The sequence below is a fragment of the Brugia malayi genome (genome assembly GCF_000002995.4).
Source record: "Brugia malayi strain FR3 genome assembly, contig: Bm_v4_Chr1_scaffold_001, whole genome shotgun sequence".
Taxonomy (NCBI): Eukaryota; Metazoa; Nematoda; class Chromadorea; order Rhabditida; family Onchocercidae; genus Brugia; species Brugia malayi.
Window position 1 is genome coordinate 1,350,826 of NW_025062475.1, and position 23,128 is coordinate 1,373,953.

At 29.4% G+C, this 23,128-nt stretch overlaps 4 protein-coding genes across 8 annotated transcripts; 3 read left to right on the forward strand and 1 right to left on the reverse strand.

The window, feature by feature from the left end:
- Positions 1-247: 247 nt before the first annotated feature.
- Bm9209 (Uncharacterized protein) lies at positions 248-2,617 on the reverse strand (the record flags this gene model as incomplete). 3 transcript variants are annotated; one of them, XM_043076193.1, is made up of 6 exons in its annotated part: positions 248-363; positions 591-739; positions 1,004-1,178; positions 1,790-1,915; positions 2,205-2,289; positions 2,573-2,617. In XM_043076193.1, 6 exons carry the CDS (start codon positions 2,615-2,617, stop codon positions 248-250), a joined length of 696 nt encoding a protein of 231 aa, XP_042932127.1. The 3 variants fall into 3 exon arrangements, with proteins under 3 accessions (XP_042932127.1, XP_042932128.1, XP_001891681.2); XM_043076194.1 differs by lacking the exon at positions 2,573-2,617 and having other exon boundaries at positions 2,205-2,214; XM_001891646.2 differs by lacking the exons at positions 2,205-2,289; positions 2,573-2,617 and having other exon boundaries at positions 1,790-1,907.
- A 2,431-nt stretch (positions 2,618-5,048) lies between these two features.
- Positions 5,049-10,891, forward strand: Bma-mrg-1.2 (the record flags this gene model as incomplete). 2 transcript variants are annotated; one of them, XM_001891647.2, is made up of 11 exons in its annotated part: positions 5,049-5,093; positions 5,473-5,613; positions 5,831-5,923; positions 7,770-7,938; positions 8,298-8,383; positions 8,743-8,853; positions 9,336-9,458; positions 9,676-9,768; positions 10,057-10,111; positions 10,247-10,343; positions 10,735-10,891. In XM_001891647.2, the coding sequence occupies 11 exons, from the start codon at positions 5,049-5,051 to the stop codon at positions 10,889-10,891; spliced, it is 1,170 nt and encodes a 389-aa protein (XP_001891682.1). The 2 variants fall into 2 exon arrangements, with proteins under 2 accessions (XP_001891682.1, XP_042932129.1); XM_043076195.1 differs by lacking the exons at positions 5,049-5,093; positions 5,473-5,613; positions 5,831-5,923 and having other exon boundaries at positions 7,776-7,938.
- A 5,159-nt stretch (positions 10,892-16,050) lies between these two features.
- On the forward strand, positions 16,051-19,369 carry Bma-amph-1 (Variant SH3 domain containing protein; the record flags this gene model as incomplete). The annotated part of the gene is made up of 7 exons (XM_043076196.1): positions 16,051-16,107; positions 16,518-16,748; positions 17,186-17,368; positions 17,799-17,987; positions 18,310-18,573; positions 18,779-19,045; positions 19,175-19,369. 7 exons carry the CDS (start codon positions 16,051-16,053, stop codon positions 19,367-19,369), a joined length of 1,386 nt encoding a protein of 461 aa, XP_042932130.1.
- A 2,170-nt stretch (positions 19,370-21,539) lies between these two features.
- Bma-col-14 (Cuticle collagen 14, putative) lies at positions 21,540-22,858 on the forward strand (the record flags this gene model as incomplete). 2 transcript variants are annotated; one of them, XM_001891649.2, is made up of 3 exons in its annotated part: positions 21,540-21,704; positions 21,899-22,646; positions 22,803-22,858. In XM_001891649.2, the coding sequence occupies 3 exons, from the start codon at positions 21,540-21,542 to the stop codon at positions 22,856-22,858; spliced, it is 969 nt and encodes a 322-aa protein (XP_001891684.1). The 2 variants fall into 2 exon arrangements, with proteins under 2 accessions (XP_001891684.1, XP_042932131.1); XM_043076197.1 differs by having other exon boundaries at positions 21,899-22,574.
- Between the last annotated feature and the right edge of the window lie 270 nt (positions 22,859-23,128).

A 23,128-nucleotide genomic window follows, 5' to 3' on the forward strand; every position in this document is an offset into this window, starting at 1 on the left:
GCTTACTAACGCAGACTTTTGTTAGGCTAATTAGACCATTTACGCTGTCGTTGATTTGTCAGCAGTGCTGATCGGTTATTATACGATTTTTTGTGTTGTTTCATTTGAAACTACTAATATTGTAGCCATTAAGATCGTTATTTTAAATTTTAACATAATCCATAACTTTAAATTTGCCGGAAAGGATTTCAGTTTTTTTTATCTTTTTCTGAATAATATAACAATATGTCCAGAATTTCTTCTAATATTATCTGCTATTATAATAATAATTTAATGCTGATAGGATGGAAAAAATAGTTTTCAAAAGCGCAGAAAACTGTGAACCGGGATGACATTTTCTTTGAGATATTATCATATCTCGAGCTGAAATTTCAAATTACTATAACTCAGAATAGTGGGAATTGTTCAAAATTTAAGATATACAAAGAGTTTTATGAAATGAACTGTTTTATTGGTTTAAAAAAAAAAAAGAAAATCCAAAATCATGAGATCAGCTCTGACTGACATTTCTATAAACGAGGAAGATATATCTTCAGTATTTCACATATAATCAAAAACCTTTACAAAGCGGAAGAAATAGATATGCTTACTTGAATTGTGAAAAACAGTCGTATGAACAGTGTAAGCAGTAGTGGTGCGTATGATTATCATTCCCGGTATTTCCGTAGTAGATGATAAAAATTTTTTCTCAGGTAATCCTTTGCTACAAATTGTTGTATTGGCGCAGGTTTTCATATCACTGTAAATGTGAAAAAAAAAAGGTACAAAATATTTTCGAAATAGTCAATTTAAAATTATATAACTTTGGGAATCCCAAAAAGAAAACAAAACAAATAAGGAAACTTTTACAATCTCCGAATTGCTTCCATCTATTTCATACAACTCTTACTTCTTTATTCTCCTCTTTTTCTTGAAACAAACAAATTTTAATTTTCCCATTAAACTATTGAAAGTCGACAAATGAAGAGAATAAAATGCGATAAAATTTGAAAAGTCAATTTACGCATTTCGATGACCATTGGTACAAATGCATGAATAGATATAACGCTTGCCACGTTGACAAGCAAATTTATTGTAGAAATCACAATTAAAATTCCGTGGATATTCATAAGCACTGTTACAAAAAATCGGACTAAACTCTTCACTTAATTCACTACAACGTCGAAATTCGTTAACATCTGCAAAAAAAGAGCACGAAAGCTCAATAATAATTTAAAATATCAATGAATGCAGTAAGAAGCGTCAAATTTTGACAAAATTAAAATTTCAAAAGTTAGTGAAAAAACTCCTATCCTGCGTAAGCCTATCTCTTGTAGATTGGTTACTTTAATGACAATATCAGACTAACAATTAACAACTCATCAAGTGACAAAACATAATAGTTGTATAATTGAAGCTTTAAACAAACTTGAAAACGTGTTCAGTAACACGTATTACTTATTATCTTGTCTACTATGTAATCAAACATACGTAATGTCTAACAAATAAATTAAAAAAAAGCTACCAATTAGTTCCTGAAGCAATAAGCTAAAAATGTGTTTTAGCAACATGTATCATTAACTATTTGTTATCAACTATGTAATCCAGCACTATTAATATTTAAGCAATGTCATAGGTTGTCACCTTTATTTTCAAACATCAGGTATTTCTCATAAAAACAAATATAATTTGAATCATTGACAATTTAGCTCGGTGAAAGGCAAGAAGAAGAATAGCTAATGTAAGTAATACTTAACTTTTAAACGTTATAATTAAAACATCAATCGATTATAATATTATTTAAACTAACATTCATATTTTTTGATGCAAATATAGCCGAATAAACATGGCTTCCACACTGTATTCCCATATAGCTCAAACGGTCGTTCATCACAAACTACAGCTTTACTATCATCTGCACATTTCATTTGTTCCCCTGAAATAAAAAATATTTTATAGGATATGAAAAAAAAAAAAAAATGGTTCTCATCAAAATTTCATTTTTTCTAATAAAACTGATTTAAGGAGCATTTTACATTTGCTAACATGATTACAATGACTTCATTTAAACAATTTTTCTCGTTTTTCTCTCACAACTTTATTTAAATTTTATTAAGAATTGGTTTTACTCAAAAAATTTCTTTTTTTTAAAAAAAAAAAAATCACTGATGAAATCTCATTAAAAAAAAAAAAAAAAAAATTGTGATAATGAGTAGATTTCTTACAATTTATCATTGTAACATCACCAAAACCGTTGAAATCATTATGATTTTGATATTCTAATCCTGCTGCTTTTTTGAAAATTTTTGACTGAAATCTTCCAAAAGTTGTACTGTTGATGATTAAATCTATTCAACAGATATCTTATTTCTTTTTTTTTTAAAAAATACTAGTTTTAATGATAAATAATTGATATGAATTTGCAAATTTTAAAAGAGATTTTTCTTGAAATATAATAAATGAGACTTAGAATTTTCGACGTACTTTAAATTCTTATTATATTTCAAATCTTAGCTAACTAAATTTCATATTTTAAAGCTAAAACAATTAATTTAAATAAAAAATCAGCGAAAGAATTCAAATAATAATTCACTGTAAAAAGAAAAAATAAAAACGATATGAAATAAACCGCTTCCATTTAGCTTTCAAACTTGGCAAATGTGCATGTATGTTTTTCTTTTCATCCTGTATTCAAATAAATGTTCCAAATAAAAATGTTTCTTTTAAGATTTAAATTCAAAACTAAATTCATCTTGGAAAATCTCTCAATTATCATTGCAAACTAAATTCCAACATTCATATGCGCATACATTTACATTTGTCATATAACATTCGATAAAATTTATACATCTTACGTCAATGATTCATATGCACTTCCACGTGTATCGCCAAAATTTATAATATTTCAATGAATTCTACATCTTTTTATTATAAAACATACATTATTCGTATTGCTGAAATAATGTTTAGTTTTTATATAAAAGTTTTTCTTTTTGTATAAAAAAAAAAAAAAAAAAATTGTATAAAAGTTTTAAAAATAAAATTGAGTCACAATTTTTAATCAAAAAAAAAGCGTGTAATTCAATTATTCTTGTCGAAAAACTCTTTAATTAATGAAAACTGTGAAATAAGTAAAACCGAAATTTCAGAATGAAATTTTGTAATAATTTAAACATCAATTAGTTCTCTCTCTCTCTTTTACTTTGTCAAACATAAAAAGCATTTCTGAAATTTGGAAGTAATATTTTGTGTGCCCACTAATTACTTCTCGACGAGCCGCACAATACCACTCACGTGTTTCTTGTTGGGATAAGCGTGATGTTGCGTGGTGGTAAACGTCTAGCTTCTGTGTGTTTCGTGTTTCGCTTTCATACGTTTCATATGTGATGACATTCACCAACGTGAAAGATAGTTGAAGTTTTCGCAAACTTTCTTAAACTACGAGAATGTTCATCACGTATCTTTCCGTTAAAAGTGATGAGTAAAATGCGGTTAGGTCTAGCTTCATGTAATGTAATAGGTGAAAATTGAATTTTGTGGTATTTTTTTTTTTTTTTTTGTGTAACAACCGGTTCCAGTTATGCGCAACTATTTCTAATACAGTGATTGTCATCCGTTTTCTTCTAGTTTTCTTTTTTCAAAATTTCATATACCATTGCTTTTTTTTTCTTGAAACTTTCCATTTGCATTTATTTTACATCATATACGTTCTTGATTCGAAGCAGTAAATGAAATTTTGTTCGAAATCTTGAAATAATGTCAAATGATCAGATGAATGATGAATTTTGTAATCTAGGATTTCTTTCTCGAAAAAAAAAGGACGAAGAATGTTTTTGTAAATGACAAAAGGATGAGGAACAGAATGAGCAAAACTGAAGAATGAAATAGAATAAAATGAAACAGAAATATTGTTATGTGAATGAAAAAGGGAAGTTGGAAAAAAGGTTTAATATAGATAGTCAACAAACATAAATCAATAGAGTGCCGTTTCCAGCTAATATTTTCAGTTTTCCAAGTAAATATTTTTGAATTAAAGAAAAGAATGAATTTATTTTACTAATATTTGGCATCGAAATTCTGAACTATTTTGTTGTATTTATCCTTTTGTAAACTTTATATTTGTATAATTTCACTTCATCATATCTTTTAGCTGTTTGATAAAAGGTTGTTTCGGTGTCAGTGATGCTTGTTTAAAATCTCTAATAACATTGTATGCATCCACCAATTTTCTAACTATCAAATAGGTGACATAACATTTATATTGTCTCTGAAATAACATTTATAACATCAATATTTTTATTTCTTTTTTTTTTTAATTTTTCTTCCATGTTCATATTTAGGAATTATTTCAAATGAATTTTTGAGTAACGAATTGTTCTTACTTTTTTATTCCTTGTTCCATTTTCATTTTTATTTGTTAGTGGTTTCATCTCAGAAATTTTCGAACATACATGCTCAAAACATGTTAAGACTAATTTTATCAGGAAAAGGTTCAGAAAGCATTTTGAATAGTCTTTTCTATTTTAAAATAATATTATTCAAGAGAAAAACACTATATATGCATCAATTATAAAGAATTTTTATCCAATGAATTGGTGTACTATACATCTCTTTAAAATCTTTTTATCTTAATTAAACAATTCATATTCTGATACGTAGATGTGCAGTGATTGAAAGTGATGTTTATTTTGTTGAAACTCAACTTATAAAGATGTTAATTTGAAACATTATCTTATAATTTTTCAGATAAATTTAGACGTCAATTTAAATAGTTTCCATATGAAGGAAGTTGAGATATGTCTATACACTGCTTTTTCTCGTACAGATTTCAATAAAGTTATTAAGTTTACTTCAATTTGAAGATAAATAAATGCTTGCTAAACAAAGAAGGAGTTACTCTGTTGTCATAAATTATTCGTTTTCAAAACTAATTGTTTTCTATTCCATTTTCGAATTTGGTAAAATTTCAATTTATTTGGAATGATCAGCAATTTATTTTTTTGCAGGAGCTACTTGGATTTATTGGTGGTTTTTTCTTTTGTGTCATTCTTCCGTCACGAAGCTTAAAGATGCCTCCGAAAAAGGAAAGCGCCGCTACCAAAGACGCAGCTAAAGTTGGACTTTTTTTGCTTTCTATTCGTAATATTTGAAATGCATTTAAGCTTTGTTGCAGTAATGCTTAATTTCTTGAGAAATACCCGTGAAGTTCTCAGTGTAGTAAACATGGTATTACTTTATGCAAAGGTTAAGATATGAATGCTTCTCTGTTATCTATTCTGACTGGTTTATAATAAGAATAACTTGCAATATGCTTCTACAATTTAATTTTGGTTATATACTGCTTAACGTTACATATAGCAGTCACTTCTGTTATGTAGCTGAATGTAACAGCTTTCAGTGTTGTTCTGTACAATTAGTACATTTAAAAATTTTCATTATGTTCACTTTTTAATATCTAAAAAACATTGGTTAAATGTAGAATTTGTTTTACAGGAAGTTCCAAAACCCTCGGATGTTTACGAATTACATGCCAAAGTACTCTGTCAGCACTTGGATAATCTTTATTATGAAGCGAAAATTATCAATGTGGAACATGGCCTTGATGGTGAACCCATTTATACTGTTCATTATCAGGTATGATTTTGATCTTTTCTGCTGATTATGTAAACAGTTTTAGCGTTAAGTAGTATTGAATATTGGATATATTAGATAAGTACCAGATATTAGAGGATATTATTGACATGCAATTGTACATTAGGTATAATTAATTATTCCAGTTATATGTATCAAGTATGTTTCTAGGATTTATCTTATCCCCATTAATCTGTCTATTCTATCTAAATTTTTTTAGGGTTGGAATCAACGACATGACGAAAAAATTAAGCATAGCAGCACACGTAGTCGTTTTCTAGAATATACAACGGCTAATGTGGAACGAGCAAAGGTTTCTTCAAACGTTTCAATTAGTAATTTTAATCAATGAAAAATTTTTCTTGAATTTTTAAAAGACAATTACGTTAAGCATTATAAAAGACAATTACGTTAAGCATTATCAATTATATGCTCGAGTTCGTATTTGTTATGTTGAAGTATATATATTTCTGTTGGACATAATATCCTAGATTCTTAGTCTCATACTAGAAGTTAATGGCGTTATATGGAAAGTAGTCCACTGTAAAGGGATAAGACAATTCTGCCGAACGAATTTAGAAATTTCTTATTTTCTCATAAAATATTCGTGAGTGAATATTGTACTGTAAGAGTAATTCCTAACACACTACTATGGAAATTAAAATTAGTCATTTATTTATAGCATAATATTTGTAATTGTGATCATTAGTATGATCATTAATTACGATTGTAAAAGGACGATTTCGTAATCCTGCTTAGAGCCGTTGTCTATAAAGTTCTTTTTGAAATACTTTCCTTTTTACTGTCACATTACTCACAAATGCATTTCTTTTATAAACTAATTTACATTATAACTATTAATTTCATAAATTTTGTTACTAAATTCCACTATTTTAATTGTAAGCCAAATGTCTAACGCGAAGAAATCAGACGGAGGTGTATTTTCGCATTATTAAGGAAAGAAGGTAGGAGAAAGAAAGAAGGCAGAAAATCAAGATGAAGTCATGAATCTGAAATTAGCATGAAACTTGCAGATTTTCTAAAAAATATGATAATTAAGCTAAGAAAAATATAATGGTATGAGTTCAAGTCTTTTCTTATACTATATTTAATTTGTTTCGTACACATTTCAATTTTCTAACTGGACTGCTGTATGATACTAATTTTAGATCTCATTCGTCAAATATATAGTGCAAATAATCTTATGGACAGGTTGAATATTTGGTACTATTTTTTAGATCTATTTCATGATGAAGATAAATTTTTTAAGCATGAATTTTCTACTACTCTAAAAATTCTTGAATTGCATTTTCAGATATTAATTTCAATTATTAAAGTCTGTGATAGTTTTACTGTGTCATTAATGGAGGAAAATGAGGAAATATTTGGATAATATAATAGAAAATTGCATTGTTAAGATTTCGAATACTTGAAAGTTTGTTGCACTGCAGTTTTTTTCATATGGCTCTATTGCGAGATCGTATAGGATAGGCGTGGGTAAAGTCCACTGATGAATCAATGAAAGTTTGATATGAAGGGAAGGAATCAAGTGTTTAGTCTGTCTTATTATTAGAAAAAGATTACCAAAAAGGTTAGGAAGGAAAAGATTAGCAAGACTAGTATATACTTGATTTTTATGAGTTTTTTTTTAAGTAAATAATTATTCATCAGCGGCTAGCTAAACTAAACTAAATAAGTCAGTTAATTATTGATGTTTAAAATCATTTTTCACTGTTGGTCGTAATATTATAGACCATATGAACTAATGTTTTAGAATAATGAGAATACGATTACACGGAAAAAAAAAATAAGTGACGGCAATAATTGTTCTTATTCTGTATGAAAGTAAATTTAGTAACAAATGAGAGATTAACAAAAAAGAAAAAAAATGTGTAAGTGATCTGTTTAAAAATATATAGGCAATCATATCTTGTTAAAATGTTTTCATCATTTTTGTTCTTACGAAATTCCATGAAGATTAATTAACAAAATAGGCAGTTAGCTATCTTTTTTTATAACTGAATTAATTGATGTTCCATCATTTTGTAAAGGGCAAAGAAAAAAAAATGCCTCAGAATGAAACCGATGAATCCCAAATAACTTAATGAAAAAATTGGTGGCCGATTAAAATTGATGCAAAAAATTTTGTAGTTCTTTAGGCGGAAATGAGAGATGCTCAGGCTCGGTTAGCGCAAAACAAACGGCGTAGTCGGAAATCAAATGTTTTGGATGAGAAACGTAGCGGTGGAGCTGATAGCCGAGGGAGTACACCATCGGATAAACGTGGGACATCGACAAGTCGAGCTGCTAGCATTGTATCAGATAAAGGTTATATCAGTTTTGGAAATGTTGAAGATGTAGGAAATATTTAATGTTAGATTTGATAAAATGTGCATTGCTTAGTAGGAGATTAGAATTAAATAGTCACTCTGAGATAATTTTCATCTATGCCAACTAGCAGATTTATATCTAGTCTTTTTTATTGCTTTGCTGTTATTCATTCTGCTTGATTTCTGAGGAGCAGTTGTGTATCTTAAAGTGCTATCCACAAATTGCTTATTCTTATCGAGATATGTTGCTTTTTAAAAAAATCAATGAAATTGAAATTTAAGCAGTGTAATGATTCATTTTTAAAATGGATAATTTATTTAATTGAAAACAAATCAAAAGCATGAAGTTTTCTTTAGGAACTGTACGAAAGCGTAAACCAGGTACACAACTGGAGAGCGAGCCGGTTTCGGATTTTATCCGGAAGAATGAAATTAAAATTGATGTGAGTGTTTATCCTCACCTTATTTTTTAATCCATCTATTGGTATGGATTCCAGCATTTCTGGTAACAACCAGATAATGGATGAAATCTTTTTTCGTTTCTTTAAATAGAGAAAGAACGAATTTTCTCGGAAATATTTGAAATATCATTTCTTATTTTTTAGGTTCAGTGAAAAATGATGCATATAATTGGAAGATGTAGTTTAATGCTGATCATCAAATGTTGCTGGTGATTTGAATTAGCGGAATAATATGGGAGAATATTGTAATCAATAGTCAAATTATGTCTTAGAATTATTTTAAGTTCATCGGAAGATGTTTTGTGATATTTCTAATTATATGGATTAGGTTTTAATTTTAGATACCATCAGTATTGAAAGACATTCTGGTCGATGATCACGATATGATTAATCGTCAGATGTATCTTCCACGACTTCCGGCACGTCACACGGTAGCTGGCATTGTTCGTCAGGTAAGATCGAATTTAACTTATGAAGGTTGAAAGAGGAAAAGTTATCAGGATTGAAATGGTATTTCTCCAAAATTACTTTAATTCTCATTGTTATAAATCAATACCTTGTAGTTCTAAAGGGCAGTGGTTCTATCCTTCGATAGATGATACCTACATTATCTTAACTTTGTATGGAATTAATAAGCATATCTTTGCTATTATCCTCTTTCGATAATCGAATGGTTACTAATAATTGTAATAATTAGCTCCACTCTTAAGTTCGGAAAAAATAAATCAAAGACTGGCTGAATCAGTCTGTTGGTCAGCAGAATAGGCTAAAAGAGAGATGGGGCATTTTTTCTTTTTTTGCATCTTATAAACTCAACAGAAGGAATAGCTAATTTGATTAGTGAATGATCGATTCAGTCAATATTTGGATTTTGAATTGATATTCAAGTGTGTGAGCTAATACTCCAATATCCAAAATATTTCTGTTGTTGTAGTATGCAGATTATATGGGTACATGTGTGGAAGCGAAAGATACTTTGACATTTGAATTTGGAAGCGATGATACGCAGCTGAATTCGATGGTAGTTACTCTGGTTGAAAGCAGCTACGGTATACAGGTGACTTAGTTTTACTTTTCACTGTTTGTTCTACTGTTTGCATCTCAAATGAATGGATTTTGAACTTTAAAAAAAAAAAAAGAAACAAGCGCTTTAAAAACCGAACTGAACTGTTTGAAGGTCATATTGGTTTATGAGCGAGATACTGTTTCCATTGTTTTCATGTCTTTCATGAAATGTTTAATGTGTTTCATTTTTTTTTCTAAATATCTTTTAGGATTATTTTAACAGTTCATTGGGATTACAACTGTTGTACAAATTTGAGCGACCTCAGTATGCCGATCTCCTTGCTCAACATAAGGATAAACAGGTACAATTTTTTTATTTGATGCGATGATGCAATTAAAATATTTCTTTCTTCCGGAGCTACGCGCACATTTATTTTCATTCCATATGTTTGCCAATCCAGAATCCAGCAAAATACTATTCCTTTACATATTTTTATTCTCACAACAATACATTCATCGATTACATCTCGTTTTATATTCATTCAAGCAGCCTGCAGGCATATAATAAATTCAAGTATGCTAGAAAAAAATTCTGTGGAAGTGACGTTTTTGCCCTTGTTAATCAAATTCTTATCTTTGTTAACTTTAAGGAAGGAACAAAAGATGCGAAGAAAAAACGTAGCAATGACGCAGCTGATGGTGACGGTAGGTATTAACCTAGAGTTATAATTTAAGCAACCAACTTATGTTTTACGTACGGTTCTAAATGTATGAAAAATTGATGAATTTGAGTATCTCGAAATTATTCATATATTTTTATTTACTGATTTTCCTTTGTAGATTCACCTACAGACGATTATGACAAGTTTAAGCCTTCGGAATACTATGGTTTCATTCATCTTCTTCGTCTCTTTGTTCGTTTCGGGCATATGTTGGGGTGAGTTTTTTCACATTAATGTCAACTTTAATTTGAGTTCAATTTCGTACTAGAATTTACTGATCGTATCTATTTCAAATTAAGTAACATAGAGAGGAGGAGCAGAGAAGGATGTGGTAGCAATCAACGTTTCCGACTGTGATTGGAGATCAACATTAAGTTTTCTCATTTCAGTGTCCTGTCGCTGTTATTGAAAAAGATTTTTTTCTTACCAAAAATGCAGTTCGTTTGACATTCAACAAATTTGTGTAGTTATGGTTGATATTGCAGTAACAGAGTGTTTATGCTAATTTCTAGATTTAAAACATGTTTCGCACTATATGAGTAGTTTCAACTGAAATGTAAGCTTTTGGAAGAGAATTTGTGACACTGAAGTGTTTTCGCATTTCAGGCTTACAAATTGGAGTGAACGAACAATTGAAACTATTGTGAACCAAGTGCACAATTTTTTGAAATTCCTTGAAGTTAATCGTCATAAATTTTTTGATATTGAAACAGATTACGAAGTCGCACCACCAGAATATCAACGACGGGTTTGGAGCTCATAGAAATGTCCTTCATAATATCCTTATACATTTTTTTCTTTTAATGTTCGTTCATTTTATAATCATTATAATCATATAATGCAAATTTGATAAAAATCTCTTAATTCCTTGGATTTTTATAATGTTAAATGCAAATCATGTTGATTGATTCATTAACTTATCTGCAATCTGCAACCGTTTTCCATTAAAACTCAAAACTTTTATTTTTTCTTCTTTTCTTCATGGTTTATAACATTGTGGTTATGGATGGCAACATTATCATAGTGTTTCGATAAGTTCTTGAACTTCTGTTCAGAATATAATAATCCTCTTTATGTTTTGCAGTTTTTGAGCTCATATAATTCATAAGTTTTGATATGTCGATGTTTGGTTTAAATATTAGCTATGTTTAGACACATAACATTATTCAACATTTTGATTTAATATTTTTATCGTGCGGTGTTAAACGCTCATTTTTGTTACTAATCCATACCATTATTCATTTCATTTATTACTTTGGCAAGTTTTTTTTTTTTTTTTTTTAATCCATTTTATCACTGTATATTAATTAGCAGCCGCAATTTCAGTTCCCTATTGGCAAATCTTTAATTTTGCAAACATTGCATGTTCTGGTAGTTTTTTTTTTTTTTTTTTTTTTGAAGATTTTATTTTGAAAAATGTCATCAGCTACTGTCTGCATTTATTTTTCGACCAAATATTTCTGTTATTTACGGCCATCGCCGTTTCGTTTTATTTTACACTTTTTGATACTATCTACACTATCACTTTTTTATTTCTATCAAACTTAGTGCCACATATGCCTTGCTTATTTTTTTTTTTTGAGGCTGATTTGGTATTTAAGTTTGAATCTATTTCAAATAGTGGATTTTCAGAAGTATGAACAGTTAGCAGATTGGGGATGTTCATTTTTTGTTACTTTTATTGATACTCATCAGTAGAAACTACCCGATTTCATAAATGAAATGTAATATTATTATTTAATAATTGTTTCATTTGAATACCAACTTTATCAGTTCTTTGCTACTATACATTGTTTCAAGTTTTACAAGAAATTATCATTATTGCTTGCAGATTTTCTGCCCATTTTTTTTTTTCTGTTAAATATATGAGAAATTGAAAATTTGAAATGATTTTACTATATGGCATCATTTTTGTTCGGTATTATTTTGGGAACTTTTACCTCGCATATAATATAAAAGATCATACATTTCTATTCTTGCGTTTAGATCGTTTAAATATTTGTGCGTATAAAAACGCATCGTTTTAGCAAACGATTATTAATAATAATTTATTCTCATAGCTAACTATAATAGTTCTCTTTCAGTCTATCTGTAACACGTCGACGATTGCAAAATTCAATTATATTTATCCTATGGTATATTTATTTTTCGTAGTATTCGTACTGTTTTTTGTATTTCTAGAAAAATTTAAGTTATGAGAATAGTTTTCTGCTCTGTCAGATGATGGTTGCTTTGCTGCAGAATGTCCTCATTGGATGAGATAGTAAATTTTTTCAATAGAATTAGTGGAATTTAAAAACCGATTCTTCCATGTGGCTTAAATATTTCCTTAGAATTTAAGAGAGAGATTGATTCCATTTACTATATAAACTATATTGACGTTACATTGCATTTGAAGAAAAAGGAAAATAAGAGTTTCTTTGTATTTATTTCTATGGAGAGAGTTAAAATGACCTTGAAGGATGGTAGAGATGGAAATTTAGAAAATTAGTGCCGACTCTGTAAAAAAAACTCACTTCTTTTCGTAACATTTTCTTCGTAATTTTATACTGTAATTGCTACCTTTCATTATTCACTTCATAATTTCAGTAGTCCATTTAATTTATCGTAAGATAATTTCTTGCTAATCAACGATAAATATAGCAATCTATGATTAGGTATGATATGAAGCTTAAAGCTAACATTTGTTACCTGCAAAGTCTGTGATATCGATTCTACATAAGATTCATAATATTTAACTTTTTAGTTATGTAAATGTTCAAGGAAGGAGAGCAAACACATCAGGTGACATTTGAGAAGTGACAACTGGTATAAATTCATTAAAATTCGATAGTCCATAGATTAAATGCTTATCAGTAAAGTATGTATGCATAGTTAGAAAGTAGTGTTTCATTTCCATCATGAATGATACTTTATATTTCTAATTTCTGATGGTTAAAATTTCCAGATTTATTGATTGAAGTATTATTAAGGTGGGATTAAATAAATGGCAAGGTTAAATTAAGAAAAGGAAGGAAGTAATGTCATTACTGGATAGACGCGTATGTATCTGTGTATTCATAAATATGCCGATGAGTCAATTAATAAATTAATTATAGGTTCGGCAAATTTGTGATGTTTATCGATTCTAGATATGTTTCGTAATATGTATGTCACTCCTTGATAAGGTTTATGATGTTTGTTGGTACTAAGTAAAATTCGTGACGTTTATCAATTCTAGATATGTTTCGCAAATACATTCATTGATTATATCAAAGCATTTTCATAAAATATTTCGTTATTGACAGCGAATAGATATCATAATTTTCTTTTCTTAGGTTTTCCCTTTTTCTAATATTTGAAATGATAGTATTAGTTTTTTGAAGTAGTAAACTTTCTTTTTTTATACCATTATAACTCTTTAGTGAGATAAGAGTTTGTTATAATGCAGAAGCTCGATAAAGCATATGTTTTTTTCTTTTTTTTTTTTTTGGAAATGCCCGAGCAAAGTGGAAAGGCTATTAAATTCATTGATGCTAATAGCGATAATAGCGGGTGATTTGAGCTAGTAACGTTGCTGAAGACTAGCATCTCAAATTAATTTTTTAAGATTGATAAGTAGTTTTTCACAGATAAGCAATGGTTGATTTAATTATCCTGAACGGTTCTTGATAATTTACAAACTTATTAATAGTAAGAATGCACGATATGCTACTTTAAGGTTAAGCTTAAAAAAAAATTGGACGCACATCATTAGCTGTTTTTTGTAAACCATTTGTTGATGAATGAGTTATGATGACTTTTTGCTGATTAAATGTCTGCATATGTAGTGATTTGAATCATATTGTATAATCTGTGCTCTTCGATGAATGTTCCCTGTAGAAAAGAAAATGTTGGGATAGAAATGTAAATGAATGTTATGTCAGAAAAAGTTTTGTCGCTTATTTTTGCAGTTTCTTTATGTCAAAAAAAAAAAAAACGATGTAATTCTCATATTAAATTAAATAAAAGATCGTACGATTCAATAGGTTGTAAAATTTGCGAAAAGCTTGATATGGATAAGGTAGTTAAGAAAGTAATTAAATTTCTGTGTAATGAGAGAGTCTGATACGGTCAAGCAAATAGATTAACGATTCATTTGTTCAGGTTATCCATTTGTACAGGAATTGGTTTATCATTAATTTTCAGGTAATTGTATGCGAGAAAAAAAAAAAAAAAAAGGAACAGATTATCGGTTTATTTTAAATAGATGAGAAGATAGAGAAGCGAGAAAAGAAATTTAACAAAATTTATGATTCCATAAAATTATCTTCATTTAGAAAATTTTAGAATTTTTGCATTTTTTTTTTTTTTTTCTCTTACAAGTATTGCTGCATAATTTTGACAATATATTTTGGTGTCACATTTAATTCATAACATTATATAAATTTATACAATGCTTGTATTTCATCCCATTACAAGTTTTTGCTTTCTTATTTTTCTTTCTGAAAAAGAGACTTAAATCTCATTTATGTTTCTTATTCTTTTCCTTCTCGTAATTATGTTATTTTTTGCAGCATAAAGGACAAGGCATGATTGGTTGTACTAACATGAAATTGTTCTTAGAATTAAGCAGTTCTAGGTTTCTATAATCAGTTCTATAATTTTTTTTTTTTTTTATTTTCATATAATAAATAGATCCTAACTTCATGGTTTGCAAAATTTCAGTTCCTGTAGGTGGTAGGTGTGAAATATGGGAGAGAAAATTAATTAATCTTGGATCTTAGAGTTTGTTATTTTAAATGAGCATAGTTTAAGCGATTTATTGGTCATTTTTCTTGCTTATGTCTTGAGATTCACTATAATATTCTGATATTTGATTTTATAGTCATAGCTGCTTGATTGATATTCTATTGCTAATTTTATAGCTAGAATAGCTATAAAATTAGTAATAGTGGAAATCAGGCCTTAGCTGAAAGGAGTTTCTGCTAAATGCTATAAAATTCGGATAGTGGTAATAATTGAAAAGATGATTATGATTTTTTTTAGAGCTAAAAAAAAGTGAGTGTATTGTTAAGTGCTCGAATTTGTCAAGTTTGAAATGAGTCTATTTAATATTAGCTTACAATTCGAAGTGTATAATGGAAAGCAAATTGCAACATTTATTATTGAATGATTGAATTTTTAATTTTTTTTTTTTTTTTGTTAAGTGAGAAATTGATTATTTGAAAAATTATTCTCAGGCAGATGAATCAAGCACTAATATTATTATTATTATTTTTCTGCTTTTATGAATGTATCACCGTTATTATTATTATTAATATTTATGGTTAGTTTCACTGCAGAAATATTTGCCGATATTATGAAGAAATTTTCGTAATGAAACTGTTTCGTGTATGTATACAGTGACAGACAGTTACGATAGAAAAATGTTTGTTGAGAAGAATGAGGTGTAGTGACAGTGGCATTTAATGTTTAACTTGTTAAGTGATCAGTGTTTAGTAGTGTGAACTAGTTTAGGGTAAGTAGCTTAAGATATGTGTGAAATTCCTGAAAGTAGCAATAATAATATTAGTTTGTGCTATGTGACATTTCGTGATAGTTGATTGATAATTGAAATCTTAGAAAATAGTTTTGTTAGTTGCTGCTTCCTTGACACATTATTCATTTTATTCATTTACATTGGTTCATTTCATTTCATTGAATTGTACATAAATTGATATATTTGTGTCTATTCGACCTTTCAGTTTATGATTACTTTAAAAAAAGCAAAAAATAAAAAATAAAAACGATGAAGAAAAATGGTATAAGTATAAGGAGACGAATGAGAAAGAAATGTTTTCTTTCGATTCTCATTAAGATCGATTTTTCTTCTTTGTATTTCTCTTACTTTTTTCGTATGTAATTTTAGTTTTCAAGCACTCAAAATCGACAGATGTGTTTGGCTGTCCAGTTTGGAGAAAGATGAGTGATTTGTTCAGTAAGCAACTTAAAAAACAAACAGCACGAGCAAAAGAAAAGGTTTAGTTTTTTTCTAGCCTTTTTTTTTCCTCTTGTTTTAAAGAAAAATATTAAGTATGCTTTTTATCAAATATATTTTTAATATTTGACGATTAGAATTCCTTATTCATTTAATGATGAATGATAGCCATAGAAGGAATTAAAATAAACCTAAAAACTAAATAACTAATTTTGTTTGCTGATTATTAAGTTAGCTGACTGAATGGATAGGCGAAGTTTTTTAATGACTTACATTGTAAACTTTATCATGGATGTCAAATAATTTTGTGTCATATCTGGAAGATATGATCAGATTATCCAAAAAAAAGAAAAAATTACAAAATTCATGTTATATATTTAGTCTTTAACTTCAACAGTCTAAATTAGATGAAATCATTGTTGTAGAAAGGACTAATTCCTTTTGTCTTTAGTTATTAGAAGGACTTGGTAAAGCAAAAGCAACACAAGATGATGTGTTTGACCAACATGCTGCCAATTTGGTAAAACAAAGCAAAGCATGTGAAAGATTATATCGTGATTTGAAAGCCTATAGTGCAGCATTGCGAACAATGGTTCAAGCACAGAAAACATTTCGGGAAACAATACGAGAACTTTATGAAACGGATTGGCCGGATCGTGAACATTTGTGTGCTATTACACAAGTAATTTTATTGTTCATATTAAAAACTTTTCTTTAGTATTATATTTAATAATGTAGTTCTAAAAAAAAAAAAAAAAAGATATCATGAATGCCAAATGCTTTTTCTCTTCAGTACATTTTATTGAATTACTAGAAGTAAAACTGTTCAAATATTATTCTGAAATGTTTCGATAATGCATATCATATGGATTAACTTCACATTTTCAAATTAACTTCAAGTGTAAATAATTTGGACTATATTTTTTTCCACATAATATTGTACATTTCTTCCAGAGAACTGGACAGTAGTTTATTAGTTTAACATTGATATATAATTGAATAATGTTAAAACACAAGATGATATATTGCTGGAGATGTGAAGTAAGCAAAGATTATGCTATTTGTATGCATAGAATAACTTAGCAGAACTAATTTGCTATTGATTTGATCATTTTGCAGTCAATGGATCTTCAATGGGATGAATTCGAAAAAATTATCAGTGATCGAGTGATGGGTTCGGTAAATGCATATATGGCGCAATTTTCCGAATTAAAAGCTAAAGTAGCGAAACGAGGAAGGAAACTTGTTGATTTTGATGGTGCACGAAATAATTATGCAACCGTGAAAGCTAGTTCCAAAAAAGTTAATCTTTCACTTGTTATAGATTAGATAGTTAAATGAGCTCGACCCTATATAAACAGAGTACTGATATTTTGAGTTTTATTTTCATAATAGATGCATTTCATAAATTAAGTAAATATAGTAAATGTGGTGGATTACACCAGGTAAATAAAGAAAAATCTGCATAGATTCTTCTTTATTTACCAATCCTATTAAACCTACTAAAATGTAATGTAATGAAGATTTCTGCTGTTCAAATTTCGTGATTTTGACCATTCACACATACTATCTTATTGACTTTGAATGGATTTTAATCTTTGGTCTGCCTTTCTTTAACATCGCTTAGCCGTTGCTGCAATATTTTAAACATGATAAATGGCTTTATGACGACACCAGTTGTTATCATCCTTGTTATCATTAATGACTTTTTAAGCATTTTTCTGGTTTCCAGGGCGATGATGATCCAAAAGTAGTGAAAGCACTGGCAGATCTACAGCAAGCCGAAACCCTATATAGAGAATTGAATAAAGAACTTGTTGATACATTACCTGCCACATACGATAGCCGAATAACATTTTTTGTTGATACACTTCAAACAATTTTCAATGCTGAAAGTACTAATCATGCAGAATGTGGAAAGGTTTGTTGTTGAAAATTAAAGCTTTCTGAAAAGTAATCTACATGTCCGACATGTTATGTAGTCTTATCTATATTTTGTCTAGTACTTTATTATTCATAGTGAATCTTCTTTATGTATGAACTAGTATCAGAAGCTTAACAAACAAAAAAAGTGTACTTGAAAGTTTTTCTGGTTGAAACATTTTAGAAATTCCATTGCTATCAAACAGATAAAGGTAAACATAAAGTAGAATTGGATTTTTGGGATCAGACTGAGATTTATTTAATGCTTATCACATCATTGTACACATATTTCCCAAAATTTTCGTTTATTTTTACTATAGAACAACAAAACTTTGGTTACCTTATTGGATAATTTGGGAAACTCATTCGATTCTCTTCGTGTTCCACGAAATGCATCAGATCAATCGGTAGTACATACTCCAATTGATGAACAATCAATTCCAACTGAAGGTTTACCATCACAAAAATCGGACATGCCAATACGAGAGCCTCAACCAATATGTCCTCATGTTTCAACCGAAGCAATCCTGACCAGACCTGATTCTGAGCGTAATGATGAAAATGCGGAAAAAAAAGTATATCCGGCAAGTTCAAATTTGTCAAATTTATTAGTTAATATATAATAGTATTATTAATTGCTACCAAAAAGTGGAATTTTTCGTAGAATTATTTGGAAATGTTTTACTATTGTTCGAGTTTTTTGTAAAATATCCTATTACTATATTTTTTCTTTTCTAACTTTTTTGAGATTAAATTAAATTCTACTGATAATGGTTATTATTTTTTCAGAGTTTGACTGACGAACCACCTGCTGCAGTTGTCGGTAATGGTGGTAATAGTGAGGAGAGAAATGATAAAAAATCATCGGAGAAATCAACTGTTGGTAATGGCACTGGTGAAAAGGGTTCGAAAGCCTCACTAAATCCATTTGATGACGATGATGATGATGATACAAAAAATCCGTTCAATGAAAATAATCACGGGAATGAACCGCATCCAGAGCCACGTTCACCACAGAAAGGTGACACTCGTCAAGAAGTGAATGCTGATCGAAAGGTATTCTTATATAACGATATATCTAGCAAAATTATTGTTAAATTACTAGATTATTATCATGTAAAGTGAGAAAAAAGAGAGAAAAAAAAAAGACTGTACGACAAAATAGGATTGAATTAAATATTTCAGATTTTGTACAAAGTTCGGGCAACACATCGCTATACTGCAGAAGACACCGATGAACTTACGTTTGATGCGGGTGAAGTGATAACAGTGCTAGAAGCTCGTGAAGATGATCTTCTGGATGATGGATGGTTGTTTGGCGTAAAGCAATCTGATGGAGTTCATGGTGTATTCCCCGCAAATTTTACAAAATCTTTGTGAAATATTTCATTTTTTTAGATCTCGGATGCATGAACAACTGTTTGGAAGTTTAAAGGTTATCCTGTTATTCAAAATTCCATAATTTATCAAAATTATGATTACTTTATCAACTTTATTTGCAACATAGAGAGTGGAAATTCTTATCTTCTATTCTCTTTAAATATGATTTTAGAGAGTTTTAACTGCATTAAATAAATCATGAGATCAGTGAATGATAATGATATAAGATGGGTTAGTCTCAAAAAGAAATAAGTTATTGGAAGGTTGACAACTTTTCCGTCTCGGATTTTTGAAGTTTTATGACTTTAAAACCGTTTACTTCAATTAAGGAGGTTATTTTTTTAAATCTTTGTGTTTAAATGCTATCTATCATTTGCTGCACAAAGCAGTTCACTTCTACATAAAGCAAATGTTTTATATATGCTTCTAGTATTCATTTATCTTTCTTCAGAAGCATCCGTTTACAGCTTCGAGTTTGCTTATTCCTACTTTTTTCCTGTATTTTATTTTGTTATTGTTATTTAGATTTGGCATATTTGATAATTTTTGATTACCATATAGGCATTTGATATTCAAATTTTTCATCGTTTATGTTTTTTGTAGTCTTTAATATTTTAAATTTCATATTTATAATCTTGCAGAAGTTATTGTAGTATAACATTTCACACATTGCGTACTTTTTGTTTCTTTTTGTCTCATCTGACATACTTAGTTTATCCTTTTAATTTATAAGAGGTTGTGATAGTTTTATCATTCTAGCTTTATTATTAGTATAGTGTGCCTTCGTTTACTGTTTTTTATTCCTGTTCAAGATATCCAGAACTTTTGCTATAAATATTATGCTTCAAAAAAAAGATTTTTTTTTTTTTTGAAAAAAAAAATAGGGATCTATGGACTAATGTGTGATTTTACTACAGAACAAAATAGCAGCGTAATGATAATGGAGTGATAAGGGATAATATGTGGTATCAAAAAGGGTAAATCATTAAAAATTAAAATTTAAGATTTGTTATATTGTTATTTCCTGGTATTGTCTCAAAGGAATGATGAGCAATGCCCATAACTTTTCTCGATCAATTTGATAGAAGGATAACTTATCGCAACAATAATCATGGTAATAATAATAGATGACAAACTGAAGAAGATAAAAGATTCACCGTAGTAGTGGTATCAAATGTCCAATCATCATTTTAAATGATCTGATATGGCATCTGTTATAATTAATATAAATTAATAATGGTAATGATTAAAATGACACTGAAATAGTAGTTATTTTATTCTTACTATTGTTATTAGTTATCATTATTATTATTATTAGTTATTATTGATATCGTTATTAGTATTATTATTATTATTACTTATTAAATTAGTTATCAATCTTTCCAATTTTATTTCATACTGGAGTGATTATAATTTACTTTGTTTATTTCATTTTAGAATGATTCTAGTTTAACATGAGTTAATAATGTAAATGACTACATTATGATAAATTTCTTGGTTAAGCTAAGGAAAAGTTTAAATAATAATATCAATTTTTCTTAAATGAATAGGAATAAATAAATTACATGCAATTTTAATGTTGAAATTATCAACTTCTTTATTATTTCGAGATTTGAAAATGAATTATAAAAAAAAAACTAATATCTAAACATAAAGAAAAAATAGTCAATAAGCAAAAAAAAAGTTTTGAAATGTTTACATATATGTTTGTTCAGCAATGTATATATGTATATTGGCTGGTTTTATTGATTATTATTGATCGATTGATTGGATTAATCATAGATTAAGAAAAGATTGTAAAAATTGCCGATAGGCATAACGTTCAAATGACTGGAACGACTTGAAAATTGATGATAAATGAACGATGCGATAACAAATATCCAATTATGTATTCTTATTTCTTTCTCACTTGCATCCTCTTCATTCTACTTTATCATTAAATCATTATCCAAACTGATCCGGTTATTTTCCAGTAGTGTCACCCTTTTTGTCTCCTTTTTTCTTCTCTCTCTCTTTCTCTCTCTCTCTCTTTCCTTCCTTTTAATTCTTGTTTAGTATAAAAGGTCTTCTTTATTATCTTTAGGTGGTTTATTTTTATGGTGGATATTGTACAATCGAAGCAGTGCTGTTATTGTCATTATCATTCACTATCAGTACTGCATTTATTATAATGGAGGATAAGAAGAATAATTGTCAAAGTTTGAAACCAATTGCTTTCTTATCAGTTGTTTTTAGTACTTTTGCTATATGTTCTGTTTTGATAACATTTCCATTAATTATCAGTTATGTTCAAACACTGGAATCATCCGTTCAAATTGATCTGGATTTTTGTCGCGTATGTTTTCTATTTATTATTCATTCTTTTTTTTTTTTTTTTATGTTTAAAATTTTGAAGTTCTAATATTTTTTTTTTTTTTGTGAAATAAAAAAAAAAACAATTTCATATATTGAATAATTAAAATACGAAATATTAAAATAATTATGAACTTTTTAATGGAGTAATGATTTATTTAATTATTAAAACTATAGGCTCGAGCTCGAGATATGTGGAAGGAAATTTTGGATATTAAGACTAATGGGCGCCATGATTCCGAAAAATTGGCACCTATAGTGATGGCACATCGAGAAGTAAAACGTGACACAATGGCAGATTTCTGGGCGCGAAGATTACATGATCAAGAGCTTCGTGATGAACCATATCAAAAGCCGGAATCATTTACGGAAAGCTATGCAAGTGGGGACTGTTGCACATGCTCACGAGGACCACCTGGTCCGATGGGACCACCAGGTCGTGATGGCGCACCTGGAATAGACGGTGAAATTGGCCAACTTGGACCACCTGGACCACCTGCACCTTTTGACGCTGAACTTCAAAGCCAATTTCCACCGCAATGCCCGTGCGATTCACCACCTGGTGAGCCTGGTCCTAAGGGACCACCTGGACCTGATGGTCCACCAGGACCACCGGGTCAGGATGGCGAAGATGGTAGACCGGGAGATCAAGGACCAAGAGGTCCACCAGGACAACCAGGTCAACCAGGACAGCCTGGAAGAAGTGGACCACCCGGGGAACCAGGAATGTATAGAACAGAAGTTGGACCGCCAGGACGACCAGGTGCTCCAGGACGTCCTGGACCACCGGGACCTATGGGACCACCAGGTACAAACGGTGACGATGGTCCACCTGGCGCAGCAGGTCCACCTGGTCCTCCTGGACAATCGGGACAGCCAGGTCCAAGCGGACGACCGGGACCTGTTGGACCACCTGGAGAACCTGGTATGCTTTTTAATTCCATCAAGTGCTAATATTAAAACTTAATTTAGAAACATCCGTTCTGATACATTTTTAAATCATTTTTTCCTTAATTCTAATTTTAGAATTACTCTTTTGAACTACTTATATTCAATAGTAAGCATTCATTTTCTATTTGAGGTGCACCTGGAAGTTGTGACCATTGTCCACCAGCTCGTCTTGCTCCTGGCTACTAAATTAGATGCGATAATCTATGCAAAGCAGAGAAGGAAGCAAGGAATTGTCATATTAAATCGAAATTGCACTAAAATTTTTATTGAAAAGTTAAAAATAAAAACATCATTTCATTATGTTATCATTGTAACATTTTCCAACGATTACCTAATTTCACGATTTCTCGGGAAATTTTCAACATTTTTACCTGTTTGTTCACATTAATTCTTCCAACTATTAGAATATACATAGTTGCACTTTTCTTATCTGATTTTTTTTTTCTCAAATTAACA